This window comes from Pseudopodoces humilis, chromosome 4 (genome assembly GCF_049639895.1).
Source record: "Pseudopodoces humilis isolate 2021_Gansu_Grassland_sample_001 chromosome 4, ASM4963989v1, whole genome shotgun sequence".
Taxonomy (NCBI): domain Eukaryota; kingdom Metazoa; phylum Chordata; class Aves; order Passeriformes; family Paridae; genus Pseudopodoces; species Pseudopodoces humilis.
The window spans coordinates 60394030-60419613 of NC_142203.1; the positions used below are offsets into that span (position 1 = coordinate 60394030).

General features: G+C 42.5%; 1 protein-coding gene across 2 annotated transcripts; it reads right to left on the bottom strand.

Annotated features, from left to right (window-relative positions):
• Positions 1-17665: 17665 nt before the first annotated feature.
• Positions 17666-21493, bottom strand: GPX8 (glutathione peroxidase 8 (putative)). Of its 2 annotated transcripts, XM_005531156.3 has the most exons (3): positions 21233-21493; positions 20381-20642; positions 17678-18494 (listed from the first exon to the last, which is right to left on the bottom strand). In XM_005531156.3, the coding sequence occupies exons 1-3, from the start codon at positions 21437-21439 to the stop codon at positions 18331-18333; spliced, it is 633 nt and encodes a 210-aa protein (XP_005531213.1). In that variant the 5' UTR covers positions 21440-21493; the 3' UTR covers positions 17678-18330. The 2 variants fall into 2 exon arrangements, with proteins under 2 accessions (XP_087910430.1, XP_005531213.1); XM_088054304.1 differs by lacking the exon at positions 20381-20642 and having other exon boundaries at positions 17666-18494.
• Between the last annotated feature and the right edge of the window lie 4091 nt (positions 21494-25584).

Consider the following 25584-nt stretch of genomic DNA (forward strand, 5'->3'; position numbering starts at 1 on the left):
AGTTAGGTTGTCCCAGCACATAATGGGTAAATATTTCCCGGGCAGGCCAGAAGGACAAAACAAAACAAAAAAAAAAAGACATCTAACCCTCAACATGAGTCTATTCTCTTTTTCACTCAGTAAATTGTTTTTTCAATTGCCAGTGAGGGATAGGTTTTAAACCCAGCTGGAAGTTAGACTTCATGCAACTGCTCCTTGTCCTCCAGTCCCTCACCCACACACTAGTGAGAGAGAGAGAAAGAGAGAGAGACAGGGAGAAAAGGCAGAATTACAGGTTGAGGTAACAATTTTCTGGAAACAACAATGAGATAAGAAAATGAAAAGTAACAGCAACAATACATACTAATGACAACATACAAAAGAGGATGATTATGCAAAAAATGCTCGTGGAGTCTAACTGAGCAGACCCAGTGTCATGCAGCTTTCTGAGACAGAGACTAACAAGGCACCCACGGCCCTTTCCTTCTTGGATGTGAGAATCCCTTACTTCTCCCCACCTGGCAGACGAAAACTTAGGCACATACACATGGCTCTGACAGAGAGGCCTACATGGCTCTGACATAAACATATGCATATGTACATATGTCCATCTATATAGATATAGACATAAAAATGTACATGTAGAGGTATTATTTCTGTAGTCAGTGGCTGTCCCTGCAAGGCGTCTGTTGAGTTCATGTAGTCCATGACTGTGGGTTCTGTCCTCTTTTCTTGGTTTGGAAGACAGTTTGTCTGGTAAGGGAGGGCAGGAGCCTCCCTTGGAATGAAAATCTAAACCCCCTCCCTCCGAATTACTATAATTCTGAAATCAAGGGGCTCTCAGGCAGAGATCTGGGGATAGGAATAACAGTTCTTTACTAGTGTGTATAACGAGGCACACAAACAACAATAACTACAGCATTAACAACAAAACAGAACCAGAGATCCTGTGACAGCCTTCTCGGCCGAGGTGGGAAGGGATGGAGGAGAGGCTTTGTTTCACAACCCCCTCGGGTGGGCAGTCCCGCTGCTCCTGCAGGGCTCTGAGGAACACTCGGCTGGAACAGCAGGGACGAGCAGAGATCCTGGGCTGGTGGGCGAGCGAGGTGTATCAGCAGCTCTGCGGCGGTGGCTGGCACTGCCACACGTCCCGGCAGGACAGGGAGTGCGAGGCCACCAACGAAGAGAAGAAAAATAAGAAGCTCCGTCTGAGTCAGGACAAACTCCCTTCTCCCAGTAACCGCAGCTCGGAGTGTGTCCTGCTCTGAAGCCCCAAGAAAACCAGCCAGCCCCCAGCTGCCCCCCTTCCCCGGTGGGCCCAGCCAAACTCTTTGTGTTTCTCAAGCACCCAGTAAGTACCATCAATCAGGTTTCCCTGCAACTAATGGGTAAAATTTCTATAGGTGAGACAGAACAAAAGGAAGAACACCCAACCCTCCCTAGACATTTCCCAGAGAAGGAGGACTTGTGTGCTGTTGTCTGGTTGTGAGCTGCATCAGCTCACAACTGGTGTATCTGGAGCAGTCCGTCCTTGTTGCCCATGGTAGTTGTGGGATACAGTGGTGGTGTCAGTCAGAAACCAATCTTATACAATTCAGTATTACAGACTGTTCTCACCCAAAAATCGAATCTCCTTGGTGTACACGTCATGTTTCCCTGTCCTTCTGCATTACCCACCAAGTGCATCCACATCCTTGAGCAAAAATCATCCCATGGATGTATTTGCTTTTGCTTGAGGCAGGACTAATCCAAAATAGGTCCTTTCCCAAGGGCCATCCAGTGGCTGTTTACACTGTAAACACATAAAGCTTGTCTTGGGTGAGTTTGGGGCAGTGTGATGTGTCCAATCTACCACCACCATTTTGGGTTAACCAGGGAGAGTGTCCATGGTTAAGATCATGAGCCCATCTGGATGTTGCATCTCTTCCCTGGTGACCTGAGGCATCATGGGTACATTGAGACAGAAATAATTCACCCTTGTGTTGCCAGTCCAGATCCACCTGAGACACTTCAACCTTGGCAGCTTGATCTACCTCTCCATTGCTTTGATATTCTTCAGAAGTCCAGTTCTTGGGTATGGTCCACCTACATGATGTACTTTACAGACAACTTCTTCACCTGGGCAGAGGTGCCACACTTCAGTAGCCCAGATGGACTGCCCGCTGCACTGCCAATTGGTCTTTTTCCATTGGTCCAGCCACCCCTACAGAGCATTTGCCACCATAGGCAAGTCAGTGTAGAGGTAGAGTGTAGCGTTCCAGGTTGCAGGATCATGTCCAGGGAGGCTACAGTTACCAGTGACCGACATGGGACTCAACCAGACAAGCTTCTGGTCAGGAAACCATTGATTCATCACAGGAACAAACTCAGCTTAGATCAAAGACAGAGAGCCCCAAACAGAGGTAGGATGATGGGTTTTGTGGGACAGAACCAGGGTGGACTTCAAGGTGGCAGTCTAATAGGAACAGAGCAAGGGAGAAACCCCAGGGGCACAAACCCAGTCAGAACTCCCTGGACTGCCACCCCCACAGGGTGCAGGGTCCGGAATGGGGCAACTCTTCCTGGGCTCACAGGGCCCATCCCCCGCGGCAGAGGAATGGAATTCCCTCTTCCCGGGCTTCAAAGCCACGCCTCTCATTTTAACAATCCTTATCTGAAACTAAATCTTTGCCTCCCTGGGCGGGGGGCACCTCAGTAGAGCATTGGCCATTTCTCTCATTCAGTGATATCTAGAGGCAGCTGGACAGCTTGTGAATTGACTGGATCCACCTTGTTCCTCTATAGTGTAGAACAACTCCATACAGCACCTTTCCACTTTCAATTTGTCTTTACAATACATCAGGAACTATCAGTGAAGAGAGAACATCACTTCACTTTCTGGCAGCTGATTGTTATGTAGAACCTCCTCAGCCTTTTCCTCCTCTTATGATGATAATCCAAAATTTTCACCTTCAGGCCATTTTGTGATGACTTCCAAGATCCCTGGATGATAGGGGTTTCCTGCTTGAGCTCGATGTGTGGTCAGAACAATTGACTCATTCCAGTGGCATGATGTGTGGAAGGCACTTTCCTTTTCAACATGCAGTCCTGCACTGGCAGTCAGGATGCCAGAAGAAGCTGTGCTTTGGTGCCAAACATTTCTGAGGCAGTTCAAATCACATCATAAGCTACAAAGATCTCTTTTTCAGCTGAGATGAAGAAGGCCTCAGATCCTTTGTATCCCTGACTCTAGAACTCCAGGGCTCACCCTTGAGTCTCCTGGATACCTTTTGCCAGGACTCCAGGAAGGGACATTTTGCCTGGCTGCAGTGCAGAGCACATTTTTCACATTTTATCCTGTCCTGACTGGCCCAAGGACAACTCCATGAGCAATCTCCTGTTTCATTTGTTCAAAAGCCTGTTGTTGTTCAAGACCCCACCTGAAATCATTCTTCTTTAATGTCACTTGATGGAGAGGGTTTACGATCTGACTGTGATCTGCAATATGCAATTTGCAAACCCCACAGCACTAGGAAAGCCTGGGACATAGCTGCTATTTTATTGAACAGGTCCATTGAAATCTGATTATGTCCATCCTGCCATTTACTCCTAAAAACTGAATGTCTCAGGCATGTCCCTTGACCTACTTGAGTTTATGGCAAAACCAACCTTCAGCTTGCATGTTGCATGCCTGAGAAGTTCACTTTTCAGTTTACTCACTGGCTGCAAAGAGTTTTCTCTTGACAGCAGAATAAACATGCTTACTGTTGTACTCTAATGGGCTTTCTCTGTCTGTCATCAAAGCTTCGTATGTTTGTAATTCCCTTACTCAGGTGGATCACAAGTAGAAATAGGTGAAGGAGGCTTCCTAACATATTTCAGTTTGACTTCCAACAGGTTGTGGCCTTGGAACATTTCGCACCATTTTTCAAGGTAAGAGGTAAAGAGTGCTAAAAAATCACTGCTGAACCCGTGACACACCACTGCTCAGCTTTCTAACATCCCTAAATAAGGTATTTTTTCTCTTAGGACATTCCTTTGTATTGTTTTCTTTGCAATTGGTTGGTGCCCTAGGGATGATTACACAGGTGATAAGAGGTAGGCACCCAGTACTTCTATACAGTGATCTTCAGAAGTCTAATTAGAGCTATCAAATATGCTTTCACATGATTGGAGCAATGGGCAACACATACCTCAGGATTTTCTGGGGTGTGCAGAGCATATCAACAAAACAAAGAGGAAAGGAAAAGATGAGGGTAAAATCAATAGCTGAATCTCTCACACTGGCCTCTTTGTGTGAAAGGTGTTATTAATAAATCAGATACAGATACATTTATTGTAAAAATTGTACCATATTATTCTTGTTTGGTCTGATTGTCTCTAGTGTAGTTCCATTTTTGTGTATGTTCATAGTGTGTTCCTCTCTTCTGAATTTTGTGATCAGATTCGTATCTCCAGGTGGAATTCACAGTCTCCTTTGTCTCAGTGGGCCTTTGAGTGTGTTCAGGAATACAGCAGTTCCAAGGTCTTTGCAGGACTAGAGACTCACAGTGTCTCTGAGAGGAGCTGGAATCTACTTGTATCTCTTGTGAGGGTGTCCTGGGGTGACTTTATGATACTGGTATCCCCAATCGTCTGGTTTATGTTATATATTAAGTTCTGCACCTTTAAGACTGGCTTTGAGAGCAAGAGAGGGGGAAGAAGAAGCGCGCAGTTTGTGTTAAAGAAAAACATCACTCCCACACATCCCGCTCCTGGACTGTGGTGTCTGCAGCACGGACAGACAGCGGGACAGAGCTTCTCTCTGGATTTTAGTTAGTTTTAGCTAGCTGAGGCAGAGGAGTTCCCTAGACCTTTGTTTGTTTTTTTTCCCAATTTTCTTGGATCTGTGCAAGCCTGCTCTGGACTGAACACCCAGCTAAACCCCGGGAGCTCACGCCTGTAGCCCACCGGGGCCTGGGCCTCGGCACTTTCCAGCGCCGGAGGGACTGATAAGAACCTGAGCGAGCCGAGCTACACCACATGAAAAGGACTTTTCTTCCTAGACTTGCCATCCCATCGAACAGCAAGAGGTTTTATTATTTAATATTAATCAATTTCTGTTAAATAAACAGCTTTTTCCACTTCTCTCTAAGGAATTTTTTTCTTTTCCCGGACCAGTTAGTGGGGAGGGGCATTTCCCTGGGGAAATCCCCATTTGGAGTTTTCCTTCCTAATTTGCCCTAAACTAAGACAGAGGGGAAGGAATTTTACAAAATGTGGGTTGATAGAGACAGTTTGACCTGTATTTATAACCTGAATATCAAGAAAGGGTTATAGAAGCTTAGAAAAGTGGAAGAGTTGAAATAGATGAACATCTACAGAGTAAGGTACAAACTAGGCATCTTCAACATTAAGTTTGTAAGTGCTGAGGGTACAACTTCACCTCTGTCATCTAAAATCTGCATACCTGGTTTGCTGAAGTCCTTATCTCAGTAGGGAGGTGAGGGGTATTGTCTTTGTAAATTTGTAGATTGTAAAAATCTATTTTGATCTGTAAATGGATCAGTTTTGAAAGTGTGAAACAGAAAAACACACCCGAAAAACCATTTTAACTGAAAACTTAAATTATGCATTCAACTATATTGAAAATGCAGTTGGACACTATCCCCTAAATATTAGTCTTTGGAAGTGAAACCAGGGACTTATTTCCATGGCAAATCACATGGAGGTGCAACAGAATTTCAGGAACTCACAGGTGTTGAAGTTGAACCTGTCAGCAATTACTTGAGTGAAAGATGCTTGCATTGAGAGATGACAGTGCTTTTTAATCTGTATTAAAAGGAAAGAATGTTAGAAACCTTGCCCTGTGTCCAAAATAACACGAGAGGAATCAACTACAGCAGGTGCCTGAAGCCTTAGATATAGTTGCAATCCATAATTATTCAGAGCTGTAATTACTTTTTGCAATACTTAATTGTACAATAACATACAGAAGTTTGGTACTAGTAATGTAGAAATAAGTATTGTGTTAGGAATAGAAGCTGGTAAGGAAGCTTTGGAAAGAACCATGTCCGAGTGCTATTTTGGCAGTTTATTAATCCAGACTCTTGGGATTTCAGGATGAAATATTATTTAGGCACACTGTTGGCAGCTGGCAATGAACCCAGAGGTTCTTTTGTTCAGTTGGAGTTTATCCAAGGCTAAACAAAATGCAGTTTTACATTGTATGCAGTCCCTAATGCCAGCACAGGATCCCAGCTTGTTGGAAGCCTTGACTTATAGTGTAGCAGTGGTGTGCTGAAATGGACTTGCAGTGTGCACAAAAAAAGGGAGAACATGTTGAAGAGCAAAACTCAGCCGAGAGGCCTGGGATGGATGACTTAGCAAGACAGCTTTTGATCTGTCCATGGAAAAGCAAAACCAGGAAATTAGTGTAGTGTGCTGATGAAGAAATAGGCCATTGTTTTATGAAGGCTGAAGGTCACATTAAAACTGAAAATCCTGGGAGTCAACTGTGTGTTACATGAAAATTAATATAATTTATCAAAATGCACTTATCCCTTGATGCCCTTGTTTTCTTGGCTTTTTTTTTTTTGTTTCCACCTCTCTCTTTTTAAACCAATAAAGCTAGAAAGTAACAACTGACACAAATTCCTCACTGAGTTAAATAGAGCCTTAATCTACTCTCATTTACTTGCCAACCAGGCTTCTCTGTTATTGCTAAATTTAGTGTTAGAAGTAAAAGAGGTTTAGATACAGGTTAAAGTGTGGCACAAATGGGCAAAAGACAGAAAACATTTTATATTGATAGATTTCAATCTTTTATATGCCTGTCTATGAACATAATACATTCTTGCTGTGACAGAATGCAACACACAAATAACAGTTACATATTTTTTGCTTTGTTTTCTCAATTGTTTGTATAGGAGATGTAATTTTCTTTAATGTTTGAGTGTTTGGGTTCATCTGAAGAGTAATAGTGGATAGTTATTTCTAGAGCTCACTCCCCTCAAGTTCACAACCACTTTTAATGTGCTGGCAAAGATAAATGTAATGAGAGATTTCTAATGAGCAGAGTACTGGACTGAGATGTTAATTGTTGGTTTTAATTTAAGCCCCACCAAAGAAGCAGGAACTATTTCCTCCTCTTGTCCTCTTAATTACCTCTCCTTTGCAAAGCTAAAAGGAAGCTTTGAGTTCATTGCCAGAATATTCCAGTTACCTGGTCAACAATATTTCATTCTGGAGTCTAAACAACAGCTGCTCACTACAGTGTGAAATGATGTGATGAGAACAGCCACATGAATTGAGTCCCTATTTCTTTCCTGATTCCTTTCTTCCCCTTACTTGCTTTGCTCTCTGTTGCAGGTAGAAATACTTGAGGGTCAATACCCCCTTTAATAAATGAGAACCACCATCTACTACAACTGTCAGCCACTTAGAAAGGTCCGGTGTTTTGTCCGTACTTCTGTGAGAACTGTTCCTCCAACCCATTCAGAAGCACTTAAGCACTGAGCAGGCAACAAGATTGGGATCTTTCTTGTATACTGGCTGAAAATCTAGAGAGAACAATGAAGAAATACAGGAAGACAAATTAAGATGTTTCCATATCTCAGGATCTCTGCTCCTGATCTCTGCTCAGTAAGCACTTAGCAAAGCTGGGACGTAATTTTCCCTCTGGTAGGAAGCTGGAGGCCTTGGTTCCCAGAAATCTCTCTTGGTTGCCATTGCAAAATGGAAACAAGTTTTTACCTCTGTATGTTCAAAAAATTTTTCCCATCTATTTCAAAACTCAGACCTGTGGTAAATCTTATTCAGGCTCCTCACACTGTTGAATGGTAATCCTTTCCTTAACACAACTTGTTACACCTTTCTTGGCACATGCAGTATACACTTGATATCTAAATCCCTGTGATCCTTATCTAGCAAGGTTTCTCAAAGTAGGCCTTTATTTAAGCAAAAGTCTCCTAAAAACTTACCTAAAGACTAGTTTTGGTCACCTGTCTCTTTCTCTGACATGGAGACAATCTGTCATCTATTGCTTTTAAGGCAATGTTCTATGGCCAGCTCTTCTCATCTTGCCACTTGCTGGAATCTGGTGTAAACTATGAGCACTTCTTGTCAGCAATCATTTGGTAAGGAGCACCCTCACTTTTATATCCTGAAATGCTTGGGTCCTGAAAGTATTAGTGGTCCTTGTCCAACAGCCTAGACGTGATGAATCCATCTTTTCCTAAACCATGTTGTTTCAGTTAGTGCTTAATTCTCTGATAATCTTGTGAGTCTTGCTGTTAATGTCCAAACCTCATCTTCAAACTACAGACTGTATTTTATCTGGATAAATTCTGACTGATGATGATGATGATGATGATGATGATGATGATGGCAATTTTATAGTAAAGCACCTTAGGGATAATGGATGAGAAAAAACAATGTTGCTACGGTATTGATAACCTGAATAGCAGCTTTCAAAGAAGTACCAGGCACAACATATCAGCACCATCTGCTGCCAGTGAGGACAAACTACATGGTTTCTTACATACTAGTTTGGAAATATTTTTACAGTGAGCTACAAAATTTCAGCCACGTTTCTAGTTATTAAGTGCAATAACTGAGCAATTGGCTGTATAGGTTCCATAATGAAGAGCCTAAAATGAATCTATAGTGAGAAAGAAACAAAAACACTTAACCCAGATGACTTCATTTCACTTCGCAGACATATCAGTGAGATGCTGGGAGCATTACTGAAGTGATACACTTAGCTGTCTACAACTTATCTAAAACAAATCTCTGTTTAAAATTCAGCTACCATCTCAAAGTGACAACACAGCTCTTATCTAGCACACAATTTCCAGAATATCATGTGCTTCAAGTGAAAAAGAACGTATTAAGGATATCCTCTGTGTTATAATACCTTCCTGACAATCCAACACATCCTCCTCAACAGACACAATGAAGTTCAGACTTCCCCATAGCACTTCTGCTTATCTTTGTTTATCACTGACTTTACCTAGTGAGCTACTTACCTTAAGGTTACTACCAAACATAATATCTTGGCATATTTCCAATTGCTAGTCAGTCTTCAGTGGAAATATTACAGAAAAACCTCCAGGTCTTTCATTATAATCCATTCATGGTGCATATGTGTATGGGTGGGTTGAAGGTAGGAGTCACTACTTGTAACACCAGTTGCAGTGGGTCATATTGTTTACTCTTTAATGAATTGCTCAGCATTAATTAATCCTAATTCTAATTCATTCGAACAAAACCCTGTTGACTTTGAAAGACTTTTGACTTTTATTTTGTTTATATGGTTTACAGACATATAGCTCTCAACTGCAACCTCTTTCCTCCCACTTTTGAACAAACTGCACCATTACAGGTTTTCTCATCTGAAAGAGACTTTTCAGTGTGAGAAAAAGTTTTGTTAAGAGCCTCAAACACTGGTCTGATAGGTAACAGTTCAATACACTTCACTTGAGTGCTGCTGATTTATTGAGTGTTCAAGCGAGCTGGCTTTGCAGCCCATGCCAGAGTCTGCTGTTAGGCAGGGTGACGATACTTGGCCGCGCTCGTTAAACGTTAGTCTTGTAGGAAAAAACTCACATTCAGTTAAACGAGCAACTGAAGCATTGCAAACAATCCTTTGTGAAGCTATGCTAGCAGTGCCTTGTGTGCTGTTTGTTTTACAGAAAGCATTAAGAAGGTGCTGAGTGACCCAGCCACTTTGTATGCAGGGTGTGCTTAGTTGTGTCCTTACCAGCACAAAGGGAAGTAATAAGGTAGCACTTTTTGGAGACAGTTTTACTTTGATTTGGCAAAACAACTCCATCAACTGATATTTAATATTTGATTATTACACATGCATCAATAAAAATATTGTCCTCCATCATCTGGCTTACATGGTGTTTTTCTGCAGATGTGATGTGTGCAGCTGCAAGATAGAATTAGGTAGAAAATAAAAAATCATGTGAGAAGATTTTGCAGAAGAATTTTTTTATTGGTTCAAATTATTTTCCAGTGGAAAATATAGAAAAATCTCTCCTGGTTTCTAGAAACAGTAAGAGAGTGAAGAACACCTTCAGCATATTTTAAAAAGTGATACTCTTTCTTACTCTTAGGAAAAAACACCTTTAATGTTGTTCCTAACATCCAAAAGCCAGAAATAGAAACATATGTGCTCTTTTACATGCTGTATGTCTGGCTGCATCTGTCTCTTGGAAACCTTTGTGTCACCCCAAATTTTGACACTATGACAAGGACTGAAAAAGAATGATTGTGAACTTGCATTGAAAAAAAAAGACATGTTACATGTACCAGTAAATCTTCTCTTTCTACCTCTTTCGATTTAACTAAATCCTATCTTTAAAAAAAACAAAACAACAAAAAAAAAAACCAAAAAACCCAAAAAAAACCCCAAAAAACCCAACCAAACCGTGTTTTACCTTTCTTCTATCAAACTTGTGCTCAGGTTTTCTCAGATGAAGTGAGTGCCTAAGTATGGGTACTGTCCCTCGGGCATGCGAACTCCATAAACCACGTGCGTGAACAATTAATCTGCTGAGTGATTCTTCACACTTTCTCCTACAACTTCTTCCTTTGCCTGTCACGTAAAAGCAAATAACCTGATAGCAGGTTATTTTTGTAGTCTGTCAATGTAAGATGGTGGTGAAGTGGTGAGGTTTTGTTTGCTTTTGGGTTTGGGGACCTGCGCCGGAGGAGACTGTGTACTGGGCTGCGATGCCGTGTGCTCAGTCTCATCTGAGAAAACGGCACCGCGTTCAGCTCTCAGCTTCAGAGAGCCCGGTTTGAGTGCCTCAGAATGGCACTGCCCCCAGACCCCTCTCTCTCTGCGGTGGTGCTCGGCTCCTCACAGCAGGCGAAGTGGGAAACAGCTGATCTGAGACGTGAGGGGTTTTGTGTGTAGCATGTACTGAAGAGACGGGCAGAGAATGGCAACAAAGCTGGCGAAGGGTCTGGAGCACAAGTCCCGTAAGGGACAGCTGAAGGAGGTGGGGCTGTTTATCCTGGAGGAAAGGAGGCTCAGGGATGACCTTGTCACTCTCCACAACTGCCTGAAAGGAGATTGTGGCCAGGTGGGAGTCGGTCTCTCCTTCCAGGCAACCTGTGACAGGACAAGAGGAACTAGCCTCCAGCCATTAGGTTTAGGTTAGACATTAGAAGGAATTTCTTCGCATAAAGGGTGGTTAGACATTAGAATGGGCTGCCCAGGGATGTGGTGGAGTCACCATCCCTGGAGGTGTTTAAGAATGGACTGGATGCTTAGTGCCCTGGTCTAGTTGACATGGTTGTGTTTGGTCGCAGGCTGGACACGACGATCCCTCTCAGAGGTCTTTTCCAACCTTATCGATTTTGTGAAGCTGTGATTCTGTGAAGTTGCCCTAGCCCCATTCCCGAGGCAGGGAGAAGGGGCCGAGTGATGGCAGCCGGAGACCGTGGCGCGGCCGCGGGGCAGCCCCAGGGGGCCCGGCTGGGGCGGTGACACAGCGGCCTCGGGGAGGCGGGCAGCGCCCGCCCGGGCTGTCGGTCTGGCGTGCTGCCCGTGCCCGATGCCGAGCCAGGGCCCTTTGGCACCGGCCGCCGCCGCCCCCCTGCCGGCGGCCCCGCCGTGCCGGGTGCTTTCCCGCCAGCCGGCCCCCCCACCGCGCAGCCCGGTCCCGCCGGCGGGACGGGACGGGGCTTCCCGCCTCGGCGGGCGCGCCTGCGGGATGCTTAAAGGACGGCGTGCGGCGCCAGGGAACGGTGCGGTGGGCGGCGAGCAGCTGGCACCGCCTCCAGCGGGGACCGGCGCCCCGAGGGCTGGCCGGGCTATAAGATTCCCTCCGCACAGGTTGCTACGAGAGTAGGCTGCTTGCCACGCACCTGCCCGGAGCCGACCCGCTGGGAGGGATCATGCCCCAGGTCAGGGTACCTCTCCTGAGGTGGCGGCAGCGGCTTCAGCCAGCCCCGACAGAGACGGAGCGGAAATAAGAAAAAGCCGCCCGGGGCACGAGCAGGAGAGATGAGGGCTTGCTCTGGTAACAGTGCCCCGTGGGAGTGCAGGGGCTGCCGGCGCCCTGGGGAGGACCGATCCTCCCGGGAGTCTAAGCCCTGTCCCCGGGGCCGTGGCTCCCAGGGAAGCCTCGCCAGCAGCTAGGCTGGATGGAGGGTGATGTAGGGTGAATAAACTGAGCTGCGCGGTTGCTAAGTGTTGTGTTTCTTGTTTTTTTCAAGCATGACGCGATGAGAACGCTTGGAAAAGACCTGAAGTGGAGCAGAAAGCACAGCCCACGGAGAGCGGCTAAGGTAAGGACAGTCACAGACGTTTGCACTCCTTTTTACGCACTTGAACTGAGAGTTCCATTGCACATTTCTGGGGAACAGAGGGAGAGAGGGAAGAAGGAGAGAAGGAAACTATGGAAAAATAAGTGATTTTGAAGGAAACCCCAAAACATATAATTTTTATTATTTTCTATTAATCCTTATGACACTTACTCAAGTTTAGCCTCTGCAATGTCAGAAAAACACAAGTTATGGTCAATTGACATCTGTTTGGGGGAGGAAACAAAAACACCTTTGGGCTTCTTTCTTGGTACACTAGAGGAGTCACTTACTCTTTAAAAGCAAAAGTTGCATGACCTGGTTTAAGCGGTTGTATAGATTTGCAGAGCTCTCTTCTCATTGGCACTGCAAACTCAGTTACCTGCATTTAGAGGGTGGTAGATGATAAAGGACACTGCAAAGAACTCATGAGTACAGTAGCAACATAAGTAGGAAACTTATTAATCACAAAAATAATTGCTGAACTGTTTTCAATAGGTAAAATCCAGGCAGCTTGTGTCTTAAGTTGACATGAATCACAAAAACAGGTAAGACTGTAATGTGCAAACTGATGGAGTGGGAAGTGAAAGCATAGGTGGGATTGACCACACTGAAAAGCAGTGAGGCAGGAGATAAGCAGTATGCCATTAAATATGACAGTATAGAAATGTAATTTCTAGCATGTTGAGAATGTTGCTTCAACATACGTATTTTATGTAAGTGACCTCTTAGGGAAAAGCCATGCTGGTGAAGTGAGCAACGACTGAGCTCTGGGAGACAAAACTATGGGTTTGGTGGTGAAGGGGAACTAACAGCCAAAACTGACGAGAATTGTAACAGTCTGGCAGTGCATGTTAGCTGGCTGTTGTCCCTGATGTGTCCACAGCTGCTAACTGCACTCCATATTGTTTCATTCAAAAGCATCACGGAAAACTCAGAGGTGGCCTCCTCTTTCTGTGGAACAAGAAGAACTCAATTAGCCAGTACTTTCTATGGCTGCTAACAGCAGCAGCACTCAAGGAAGTAAATGTTTTATGTTTTGTTTTGTATCGAGTTAAGATCTATTTTGAGCGATTTAAGACCAGTTTTGAAGGAACAAAGTGAAGGCTTCAAATACAGTATTAATTTGCTTTATACAAAGTGACTACCTCAGTACCTCTCTTCAGCATGACTTCAAAGGACTTTCAGTCAAAATGGATGTTGTTCAGTCAAAATGTTACCTCCATCCAGACTAAATTCATAAACTTCAGTCCTGAAACCTTTGTTTGTTCTCCATATAGGTGGCTGTAAATAGATGTATGCTATGGCTTCTAACCTACAGGTAAGTTGGACTGTGGAGTAACCAATGATAATTGTATTGCCAAAATAAAATTTACTACACTGAGTTTGACTCTGAGCTCATCTAGACTAAGGGCAGTTGGCAGGGTTGGAACGGTGGCCACAAACCAATGTCCCACAGACAAAAGGACTGAAGTGAGTGCATATGATACAAATTAACCAGTAGAGGTAACATACTATACTGGTATTTAACAATTAAGACAAGAAACTGTTTGCAACACTATCCAGTTCCTTTTGGACAGCCTGGGAACTCCAGGCAGGGTTTATAGTATTGCTCTCACTTTTATTGGTCTTCCTGAGTCAGACATTTACTTGTGACATTTATTTCTTGAAGCCACATACAGCTTGAACTTGCATATATACATGTATGAAACATGAACCTTAAAACAGGTGAATAATGCTGAATTTAGGTAAAAAATAAGGAATGTTTCTAGATGTATTATTTCAGGAGGCATCTCCCTCATAAGGACTCTGTGTCTGGCAGGCAGTGTATTGCTAGTTGACTGCTGTACCTAATGCAGCAGTCACTGCTACACTGTCACCAGCTGCAGGGCTGGCTCACCGCAGTTTCAAGGCAATTCCTTTGGAAGGTGCTAGGATTCATGCAGGAATTTGTGCAGGTGGTGCAGCTGTGTGTGATGGGATGGCAGTGTATGTTGGCTGCTTGAAATTCTGACAGCAGCTAACATGCAGCTGCTCTCTTTTCCCACATACCTTGGTCATCAAAATGGAGAGCTACTACTTTTGTATAAGAAATCTTCTTGTTTCTCTTGATTATTGCTTTCCTTGACTGCCAGGCAAATGCAAGTGTTATCTTGTATTTCCATTATTCTAACAACAGTGAGAATTTTTGATTGACTTAAACCCTGGTGTTCATCTACTTTTAGATTCCAAGGTAACAGGAAGGTTTTAAATATCTGAATGAAATAAATAATAAAATATTTCAAAATTATTTAAGCTCTTGGGAGCTTTTTCCATCCAAAAGTGGCACAGTTAAAAATTTCACATGCATTTTAAGTTTGATTTTAATTTTTTAAATTGTAATATTTGGCAAATATTACAATTTATTTAATTTATTTTAAATATTTCAAGGGCTGAGCAGCTTGATAGTCTCTTGAGAGGTGTTTTTTGTTTGTTTGTTTGTTTTAAATTGAGTAATTAGAGCCCTCAATGGTTTAAAGTCACTTTCACTAACTTCCTAAATACTGTATCTGAAAAATAATTACCTTTCCATTGTATGTGATTTTAAAAGTCAGCCTTAAGAGTTTTTCCTCTTTCATTGCTGCTCTGAATAATTTAATTCTTTAATATCAACACATTAAAACAACTGCACATAATCCTACCAACCACACAGTGTGAACAGGACATACCAGTATAATTGGAATAGTATAGTGGAATATACTATGAATATTCCACTAAATTCAAGTGAAATATACTTGGAATAAGGGCTGGAAGCACACTGATGTTTTTGATTCATGTTACACTGCAAGCTTCTGTCAAACATGCTGCCACAGCCAACAGAGTGTTAATTTTATTCTCCTCCTGGCACTTCAGCCACCTACAGAGTGCCCAAGAAAGTCTTTGTTGTCACTTGTTTTATCTCGGTGCTGCTGTATTTGCCTTGGACAGTGAAGAGAAAGAGCACCAGTGCTGGTGAAGGTGTGCAGAGTCACAGCCATGCCCTTGTTGAGTGTGGTGATTAGGCAGTGTATTGTTAGTTAGCTGCTCCTCAGGCACCAGCAACTGACTACACTGTCAGATTAACACATCACCGTCGAGACAAGGATGTAAACACTGCTGTTATAAATATCTCATAGTTCCCTAGCTGGTCCAGGACCTGCCTGGTTCCTCTGATTGAATGGAGCTGCACTAGGTTATGCAGACTGAGTGAATGCAGGGTTTAAAACAAAGTGTGTAAGTCATTATAGAAGTAAATGTAGCTGTATTTCATGTGGTTATACAGCTACCCCAACTGGTTTATAAACAATCTGCTGAATTATGTAAATACTAAGTAACAGTTTCAGGTTTGAACCCTATGTGAGTATGTTTCTCCTACATCACTAAATGTTTGAAGGAACATTGATGTGTTGGCTCAGCAAACAACTCTTTTTACTTGAATTTACAGGAACATGTACTACTGGTGATGGAAATGGATTTAGAACATTTTCTAAAGATAACTTCAGTTAAATGGTATTTGTTTGAGAAAATAAGGAATGTCAGACCTAAGGAGTGAAGGAAGCTTGAGATGGGAATGAGGGGTTAGGATGAAAGATAAAATAGGTATTCTCAACTGGATATAAAATAACTTTAACACTCACAGACTGACCTTTGTTAAGCATCATAGGAGGGTAGTTTAATCTTAAAATGGAGGGATTATTCAAGAATCCAAGAAATAGGTTTCAATCTGTTTAAAATGCTGGAGTTTTTTATATGCTATATTTTAAATTAACTCTAAGTGGATATTTTTACAGACATGAATTAACACTACTTTCTTGGCTTTTGACTATAGATAAGTGTTTGTTTATATAACAGTATTCTGACTTTCAGTTTATTTATTTGCCTTTCCAGGTTTGTGTAGACTTGGCCATTAAAGATGCTTTATTTTTACCAGATAACTAGTAAAATACTTTTAAGAAAGGTGTGATTAATTTATCAATGATCTGCCCTACATATTATATTGGAAGAGCGGGCATGTCTCATGGTGTATAATACAAACACACTTTTGAGTTTTTGTTAAGGAGGAATGTTAATTTTTTGAGGAATGTTAATTAACAGTAAATTTTGAAAAACTTGAACTGTGTACAATCAGGACTGAATGGTACTTATCCTGAAATTTCTTCAGAAGATGGTAGTAGTACATTGTGACTAAATAGTGGAATGGGAAGTTCCATGACTGTTTTCTCAGACAAAACCTTTTTTTTTTCTAGGACTCTGGAGTGAATATAATTCAGGAAGCCATGAGTTAAGTAATTCTGTCCACTTGTTTGCTAATATAACATGCTCTTTCTGAATACCAGGAGAGACACTTGATCTTAATGCTGGCATTGAGATATTCAAGATTGCACTGTGTCCTCTGAAAAACCATATGAGCTTTAGTGAGCAAGTCACAAACGAGGTGTACACATTCCACATTTCCTTCCCTGCTGATCCCTTTCAAACAAGAAAATCACACCACACTATTTATCTTGAGTGTTTTAAGGACCCAGGTGAGATTTCCCATATGCTGAATAAGTCTCAGGCATTACCAGGACTAAAACAGGCATTTTTTTGGGTCTTCCACTAACTGCACACAACATTTCTTTACACCTACTCTTTTTTTATCCAGTGGTACAAAAAGAGCTTTGTCATTTTGCATGAACATGCATGCATGTTTTAGACTTGTACATTTTCAAGTCAAGATAACTACCTTTTATGAGTAAAACCTTGTGTCCTGCTACCTAGTTCCATGGACTGTTGAGTGCTCCCAGCGAGGGGAGAGTATCCATATCTCAGTTCCCTTCCTGCTCCATCAAAACAGCAAAGACCTATGCCAAAAACCACCTGACATGTTCCCACTACGTGTTGTCACACTGTACATGCAGGAGGAGACAGGAGTTAAATGCAGAACTTCAGCATAAAAACAGGCACTGTCTTGACAGATTTGAAGAGGAATCTTTGGGGATAATGGCAAACAGTGCAGAGTCTGGTCTAAAACACCAGCAGCAGGCTTGTTTTGTCTAATGAGACTTTTACATAATCCTTAACTGGGCTCTGAAATTTTAAGTGTATAAAATTGTCAAACATCAAGTTTGAGTTCCTTTCCAAAAAGATGTTTGCCATTATTAAGAGTGCCTTTGTTTAATCTTCCACATCAGTACCTTTACGCAATCTTCATAGGTTATTTTTTGTGAAATTCTCAATGATTTCAATAAGTGAATGAAAAAAATCCTCTTTTTTAAAAAAAATCACTCTAATTTCTCACCTTTTTTATACAGTTGAGTGGCTGTCTTTACTGTAAAATGTTTTGAAGCACTTTAAATATTTTCAATCACAGTTAGTCTTACAAGAGAACAGCGCTAATCCTACCCATCTTTTTCATATAGAGAACTTTACCGAGACACTGTAAAATTGTGCTGTAAAACTGAATTGTAAAATAATCAAAATATGAAGCAAGCAAATAAACTTTCTTCTTTTTTTACTTCTTTTAATAATTTTGTTTTCTACTCACAATTTTTTGCAACTGTCAGCTTCACAATTCAGCGGTCTTTCTTGAGAAGATATTGCAAAGATGGTATCTTCAGTCACATTTGTGTCTAGAAACCATACTATGGATGTCTCTGGGTCCCATGTCTTTCATAACAGGGCAATTATGTGTTAATGGAATATAAAACCTGCTTGTTACTTGTAGATGGGGGAAAAACCCTGTGTAAATACTGAGTAATTTATTAATAAACTTTCTTTCTAACTATCTACCTGCTGGTGACAATTTTAATTGGCTACTGTCAGCAATTCAGAAAAAGAAATCATAAACCTGTTATGCAAACAGGTGGTCCCTCCCTGCAAGGTACTGAGTGCGTTGCCACGCCAGTAACCTCAGTCGTTCTTAAGGCCATGGCAGGAGCCAATCCAGAATTAATAGACAAATGGCAAATACCAATGCTAAAGAGTAGCAAAATCACCTGATAGTTTAGCTTCTAGCAACATTTCCCAGGGATGTAGAAAGGTGTATACCCATGGTGTTGAATGGCTTTTTCAGAGGTCTTCTCTTTTCTTCATGATAATCTGCCTGATTAATGATATTACTTCTGGTTTGATACTTTCTATTGGCTCTTCTGGTTTCCAGAATTTCACAACTTTGCCCTCAGGGCTGACAAGGTACTTCCAGAAATTCCATCGAGGCTCTTTCTTTGAAGAATCTGTAAGGATGAAATCAGATCATTTTAGTGACTTATACCTGGAATTATCACCAGGCCCCGCACTGTGTCTTTGACTAATTATGCTATTGACCATTTATGAAGTAATCCCACCATATTTTTTGCTAGTAGTGTGGGCATAGATTTACTGATTGCTAATGATCTGAAAAGCTGGAACTCAATGATTCTCCCCCCTTCCTGTGAAACTGTTTCAGAGTTCCTACTTTTACTATGCTTTACTTCCTAGGGAAGATGATACAAGGCCTGTATATTTATTCAGGGATCCCCAGTTTTATGTCAGTTTTGGGAAGTGAGATGGGAACAGGCAGTTGTACTGGTGGTGGTTTAATTAGGCTGCTTTCACGAAAAGCTCCAGTAGATTTTGACTGGAGAACACGTGTTTGGTTGGGAGTGGTGCTGAACCCTAAACTGATTTATTGAAGTTTGGGGCCACACTTATGCTGTAAGTGGACTAATTTTGCACTAGATTGTTGGACAGTGCTGTTGCCATGCTGTTGCTAGTAGTCACAGTATCAAAAGGGTGGTATGGCATGATGTTCAGCCTTCTGATTGTCAAAACAGCCACATGAAGAAAACAGGTACTTTAATTGAAAATGCACAGGAATTTAATGTGAAACACAGAAATGCAGGGAGAGAAAAACTTTATTTCAGAATATTGAAGTAACAAAGGATCTTTCTCTTTGTGGGTGAACAGCATGTCAAATAAGAAAATGCTGGGTAAAAATTTTTTTCTTTATAGGTATAAAATCAATGTTTTACTCTGATGGCAGTGATATTTAGAATCTGGATTCGTCCCACAAGTGGGTGCCTTTGTGCTCTAGTCTCTTCTATAAAAACTGAGAGAAAACACTGATGATTCCACTGGACATCTGGCAACACAGGGTGACAAAGTTATCTGAGGTTTTTAGTAGCATAAGAGGAGGTAGGAATGAGCATTGTTACAATGACAATGGGGACCACTTAAATGACTGCTCAATAAAAACAATTTTTAAGTACACAGGAGGTATTATAGAGGATATGGCATGTAAGTGTTCTGGAAAATACTTCATTTAGATACTGAAATAGTTCTCTGACAAGAGGCACTATGAGAGACTCTGAAGGCAAGGAGATGGAATACAGGTTTGGGCTTTCTGCTACTTTATCTTCTGGATAAAATGGTGTGTTAGAAAAGGATTATGTTTAAGCTATTTTTGACCTGGTCAAAGCTCGGGAAAATTCAGAGAGGCTTTTCAAGTGAGATCTTTGGTCAACTGAAAGGAGAGAGCATTTCATTTTGCTCATGAGAATATGAGGTTGTAAGTCTGTAAATGCTCCCTGTATTCATGCAGGATTTTGCAGGCTAGGCACTGAAGTTCACAAGACAAATTAATACAAATCAGTGGTTATATATAATTAGTATATGTAAACCTGCTTTACAAAACAGTTTACATAAAGGTGGACATGGAACCTAACTAAAAATCTCATCTGCATGTATTTATATAAAATGTTCTAGTAATTTTATGAACCTTATAGCTCCATTTTTGTCCATAAGAAAAGTTTTTTTGTTTTTTTTTTTTTAAAAATCACATACTTTGGAATAGGCAGGAGTTTCTAGCTCTAGCATTTCTAACAAAATGGATGTTCCTAGCTGGGCTGTTCAGAGAAGGCCAATTTTACAAGCAGTGAGGAGAGACTCTTGTTTTCAGGATACAATTATTTTTCCCATATTTTTGATATCCAGATTGAAATGAGAGTAATTGTATGCTAAGTGCCTGTTTCTCTCCATACTTTGTGAAGACTTCTATGTTTCCTGACAAAAACATGCAGCCTGGATTCAATGAGAGTACCACGGTTACAGGCAGCCTAGATACATAAAAGAAAACAGTTACCTATTAGAAATTTAAAGGCGGGATCTGCTTCTGATCCTAGGATCTTGATTTTGTGGAAAACAGGGAATGTTACTCCATAGTTTCCTTTGGCAAAAGATTCTATTTCCTGGTTCGAACCAGGCTCTGATTCTCCGAACTGGTTGCAGGGAAACGCCAGCACAGTGAAGTGGGAGGGACCAAACTCTCTGTGCAGCTCTTGTAGCGCGATGTAATTTTTGTCTGTGTATTGGCAGTAACTGGCCACGTTTACAACCAAAGTTGCCTTCAGAAAAATAAAGTTAGAATAGTAAGGAAAAAGCCTATAGATGTTGTAGAGGTCACAATTAAATCTTAAAATGTCATTTTTCATTATCACGATGGCTCCTCTCAGAAAGCTAAATGTAACCTGTCTGATCATCATTTCATTAAAACAGATAAAGATGAAAGCAACTGAAGATATTTACTTTCAAACAAGCTTCTGTAAAAATGTAGTAAACTAATAAACTTCATTTCACAGCTTTGTTTAAATATAAGCATTTTAAAAAAGCAGATATTTAGGACATGCACTAAAATCATACTTACTAGATAAACTTCCAAAATCCGAACCCAACATTCCTAACTAAGATTAAAATCCACTAATTTGCTTGTTAGGCTGTATTGATTTAAGCTAAATAATGTAATTTATTTTCTTGATTTACTAGATGTAATACTTGATTCCTGGATCAAGCCTAGGTAAAACAAATTTTCTCCAGTATGAAGAACAGGACTTTAGCACAAATCTCTGCCAAAAGCTCCCGTAACCAAACCTTCTATTTACCTAGAAATGCACACACTTTTTTTCAGTATGGATTAAAAAAAGAAACAATAACTTACTTTTCCTCTGTATTTCTCCAATGAAATGATCCTTCCTCGTGAATCCTTGACTTGAAAAGAATAAAAATCTTTGATTTTAGGTTTAAAAAACCTTAGTTGCAGCAGGCAGAGAATGGTGGTGCACAAAAGCATTGACAGGAAGACAACAAAGACCCTGGTTTTGGGCACTGAGTACTTCAGAGGATAACTAGTTGTGAGAGGCTCCATTTTTGAAATCTTTGGAGAGGAGCCTGGACAGGCCTGGAATGTGAAGGAGGAGCTGAAACATGAGACTCTGAGCTCAAGCCGGAAAGAACACGCTGCTCATTTTTGTCCCTGTTGCAAAACAGCTGCTACGTCTCGGAGTGCCTGCTGGGCTTCTGGGCTCTCGTGTAAAGCATGGGGATCTCTCCGGGGGGGAAGGGAGGGGGAGAAGAAATGAGTGAAAAAGGTGTAACTATCACCTGAGGAGGCTGATTGACCTGTGTGGGGATACTCCAATGTGCGTCTGCGCTGTCTTGAGAGCTGCTGGGGAAAAGAGTGGGTTTGTAGCGCAGCTCCAGCACACCCCCTGGGCCCCCCAGATGTATCTGGCCGAGGTGGTCAGCAGGAGGCAGCTGTGCTATCAGACAGACTTGGAGAAGCAGTCTGGTGGACAGCTGTTCAGGCTGAAAAGAGGGAATGGCTGAAAACACCCTGTTTACAAACTCAGCCCCGCATCTCATCAGCTGCTGTGGGATCACTGGCAGCTGTATAAAACTCTTTTCAGTACATGGAGCAGAGAAAAACTCCTTGTTAATAGGCTGTCATTAAGGAAGATAATATATAATGTGGATTCTTTTTGCAATGAGACTGGGGATGATAATGGAAAATGGGTTGCTTTCTTAATTGCTGCTGGCTACCTGGCAACGAGCTGTACTGAGATGGTAAGATTGAAGGTCTGCATGAGAGAAGAGTTAGCTGATATAACGTGCCAGTTGTGGGTGGGCAGACGAAAATCCACGACTTGTGAACCAGATGCCCATGAGACAAAACAGCCACGTTTATTGTGCAGATCTCATTTATACACTCAATTCAAAACTCCCGGGCTTATATAGCTATTGGCTGGGATCCCTCTCCACCCAGATCTTTGGCCAGTGATGTGCTTCCTTCTCAGTTTGAGTGGGGCTGGCCAAGGGTACCCTGTAACCTATCTGTGGAATGTTCAGCATGAACTAGGCTACCTGAATTAGATTTGTGTTATGGTCAGATTTACCTCTTCCAGTCCAGGCCAGCTGTACTGTGACAATATTGTGACAAGCTGAGAGTCTCAGGTGTAAGCAATCCAGTGATGTTTTGCTGCTTATGAGTTTCTGCTTACTCTTTTTCTTCCTGGTACAAGCCACCATTGAAGAGTCATTTCTGCCTCTGTTGATTTTCCATGTCACCTTGATTTTTTCCTGCACTTAGAGGATGCATTTTAAAGGCTGGAAACAGAAGGGGGTTTTTGGTATGTAAAATCTGAATCTGGTTGTTTCCTCCTTTTTAGTGACTTCAGTGTTGCTACCAGGATCTTTGATTTGTACAATATCATAATGATATGTTCAACTCTTTCTATAATCTCTAAATAGCTAAAATCCATGTTCACTTTGTATAACAAGACTACAGAGACTGTTTTATATTGCTCTGCATAACACAGAGATGCTTGAGAAATTGTGAAATTTCAGTATTTGTATCTGAGGACTTGTTCGGCTTTGTCTCTGCCTGGCAGTGAGGCCTGCGAGCATGGTTTTTTGATAGTGGGGAAGAAAACACACGGATTTCTGTGCTGAAATGAACAAAGCTGTACTCAACAAGGAAGCACAGGTGACTAATCCTGACCTTAAAGGCAAGAACAAACGTGTTTGGTTACAGAAAATCCATGCAACATCCTGATGTTGAAGCTACATCTCGAGTGTTTGCAATTTGTGCCTAATATTATTTCAGAGCTAAGTAAAACAAACAAACAAAACTTAATATGATACTGGCATACCTAATAATTACCCAGAAGCTCATTACATTATCTATGTCTCCTTTTGTTACTCTCGACTAAAACCTTGCTCAAAAGCTGTTCTGAAAAACAAAATATGTTGTTTAATGTTGTCTGGGCTCTTACATTCTAAGTTGTGATAGTTTTTCAGGATTTATCATTTTCTGACACAAATTGCTCTGTGAATGAATTTGAAAAAAATGCAAACTAAAAAAAAACCAACAAAACCAAACAATTTAATCTTTGCTTAGTATCCCTTAATATATTAAAAAAAGTACAAGATAATGTTAAAAATAATGACACAAGTAAGATGCAGTGGTGGTGAGAAAATTCAGACATCAGAAGAGATCGAAGTTCTTTTCAGGTGGACATCAGACAACCTGCCTGGTTCCAGACAGACAAGTGGGTTTGCTCAGTGTCCCTCTCTCAGGAACCACCAGACCCCTAAACCTACGCTGCTATGTGGCTGGAGATGCCTTGGGTCCTCAAAAGCCAGTGATGTAGCTTTAGTGCATGAGTGATACAAAGTTAGTTAGTTAGTTAGTTAGTTAGTTAGTTAGTTAGTTAGTTAGTTTTCCCTTTCCAGGCTTTCTGTGCCAGCGTTGATTCAGCTGTATTTATCTGAACAGAAACGTTAGTTTTGCGCTATTTCCCCCGTGCTCACTCTTGGCGCGTTTGCCTGTCTGCCGGAGCCGTGCTCAGCCCAGCTCCCGCGGCTTTCTTAGGCGAGGGCACGGCAGAGCTGAAATAGCTCCAAGGGACGGGCAGACACTAAGCCCTGGCGGATCTGAGTGCTTGGTGTCCTGTCGGCGGCGGGTCGGAGCGGACAGGGCGCTGCTGGCGGCAGCGCTCCGTGCCGCGGGAGCGCAGCTCTGGCGGAGCGGAGCAGCCGCCGCCGAGCCCCGGCACAGCGGCACGGCCGGCGGGGCGCCGGGGCAGCGAGCAGACAAACGCGTCCTCAGAACGTGTGGAGACAGCATGGCCTTCAGCAGAGATTTCTGAAACAGCTTGCGGCGGGGAATTTGTGAGAGGTGAGTGTCGGTGTTTGCCGTCTCCCGCTGCCGGGGCTCCGCAGCTGCGCAGGCTGCCCAGGCAGAGAGAGCTCCAGAAAAGCATCCTCTCATTTCTTTTATTTATATCGAAATATTGGAGCAAGTCCAGAGGAGGGTAACCGAGCTGGTGATGGGTCTGGAGCACAAGTCCCGTGAGGAGCGGCTGAGAGAGCTGAGGGTTGTTTATTCTGGAGGAAAGGAGGCTCAGGGGTGACCTTATCACTCTCCAGCCTGAAGGGGGGCTGTGGTCAGGTGGAGGGCGGTCTCTTCTTCCAGGCAACCAGTGAGAGAACAAGAAGAAATAGCCTCAAGCCATTAGGTTTAGGTTGGACATTGTAAGGAATTTCTTCACAGAAAGAATTAGACATTGGAATGGGCTGCCCAGGGCAGTGGTAGAGGTGTTTAAAGAAACACTGGGCATGGCACTCAGTGCCACATTTTTGAATTGCCACGTATTGAAATGGTGGTGCTAGGTTATGGGCTGGACTCGATGATCTCTCTCAGAAGTCTTTTCCAACCTGATTGATTCTGTGATTTTTCTCACAGGAGCATGCTGCTGTCATGAAGGGAAGGCTGGCCCCACTGGCTCCCCTTCCCAGTGTGCAGACATCTTAGGGCAGCAGGTCATTCAGACAGCTGACCCTGAGTGTGGTGAAGGGAAAGAGGAAAAAACAGGTCTCATCCCTAGCTAAGCAATGCCTGTGGCAGACTAGCTGGCCTTTTTTTGCTCAGTGATGTGGGATGCACAGGAATGTTTAAGTTTTGTTGGACTGCAAGAGGGCATAGGGTCTGTACCAGCACCTTCACAGCTGGAAAAGTTATCAACAACTGACAGAAGGGCAGGAGAGCTCATACAGGCCTCTCTCATTCACTTTCTTCTGCCTGTCCCTTACTGTATGTGCAGCACCAGCAGATCCAGCTATAACTGCAGAACTGGAGTCAGTCTCCAGGCCTGGATTTGGTGTGTGTACACTCATGGGAGGAGGAGATTGCCTTATTGTTCCCTCTCCAATGCCTCAGGCCTCATGTACTGATGAAGGGGCACCCCCCCAGGGGACACCCACACTCTACTCACCTTAGAAGAGATCTAGTGGAGAGCCATTCAGAGTGCCGATCAAACTTCCAGCACTCTGAGTCAGTCTGCAGGAGAGATGATTCTAGGTGAGGCTGTTTCTCTCCGACAGCAACAGAGGGAGCTGATGAAACGTCGAATGAGTTTCAGAGTTCTGACTCCAGCTTCGAGCATTGCTCGGAGAAAGTGGGGAAGGGTTTGCATGCTGCATGTCCACGAAGGGCTTCCGGGAACTTGACAC

What these genes read in the sequence shown, in the direction of transcription:
- GPX8 (XM_005531156.3), bottom strand. Translation starts at nt 21,439, where the DNA reads ATGGAGCCTCTCACAACTAGTTATCCTCTGAAGTACTCAGTGCCCAAA. An exon ending in TGGAGAAATACAGAGGAAAA is followed by an intron (nt 20,643 to 21,232) that starts GTAAGTTATTGT and finishes ATTTTTCTGAAG; the next exon opens with GCAACTTTGGTTGTAAACGT. An exon ending in CGCCTTTAAATTTCTAATAG is followed by an intron (nt 18,495 to 20,380) that starts GTAACTGTTTTC and finishes TCATCCTTACAG; the next exon opens with ATTCTTCAAAGAAAGAGCCT.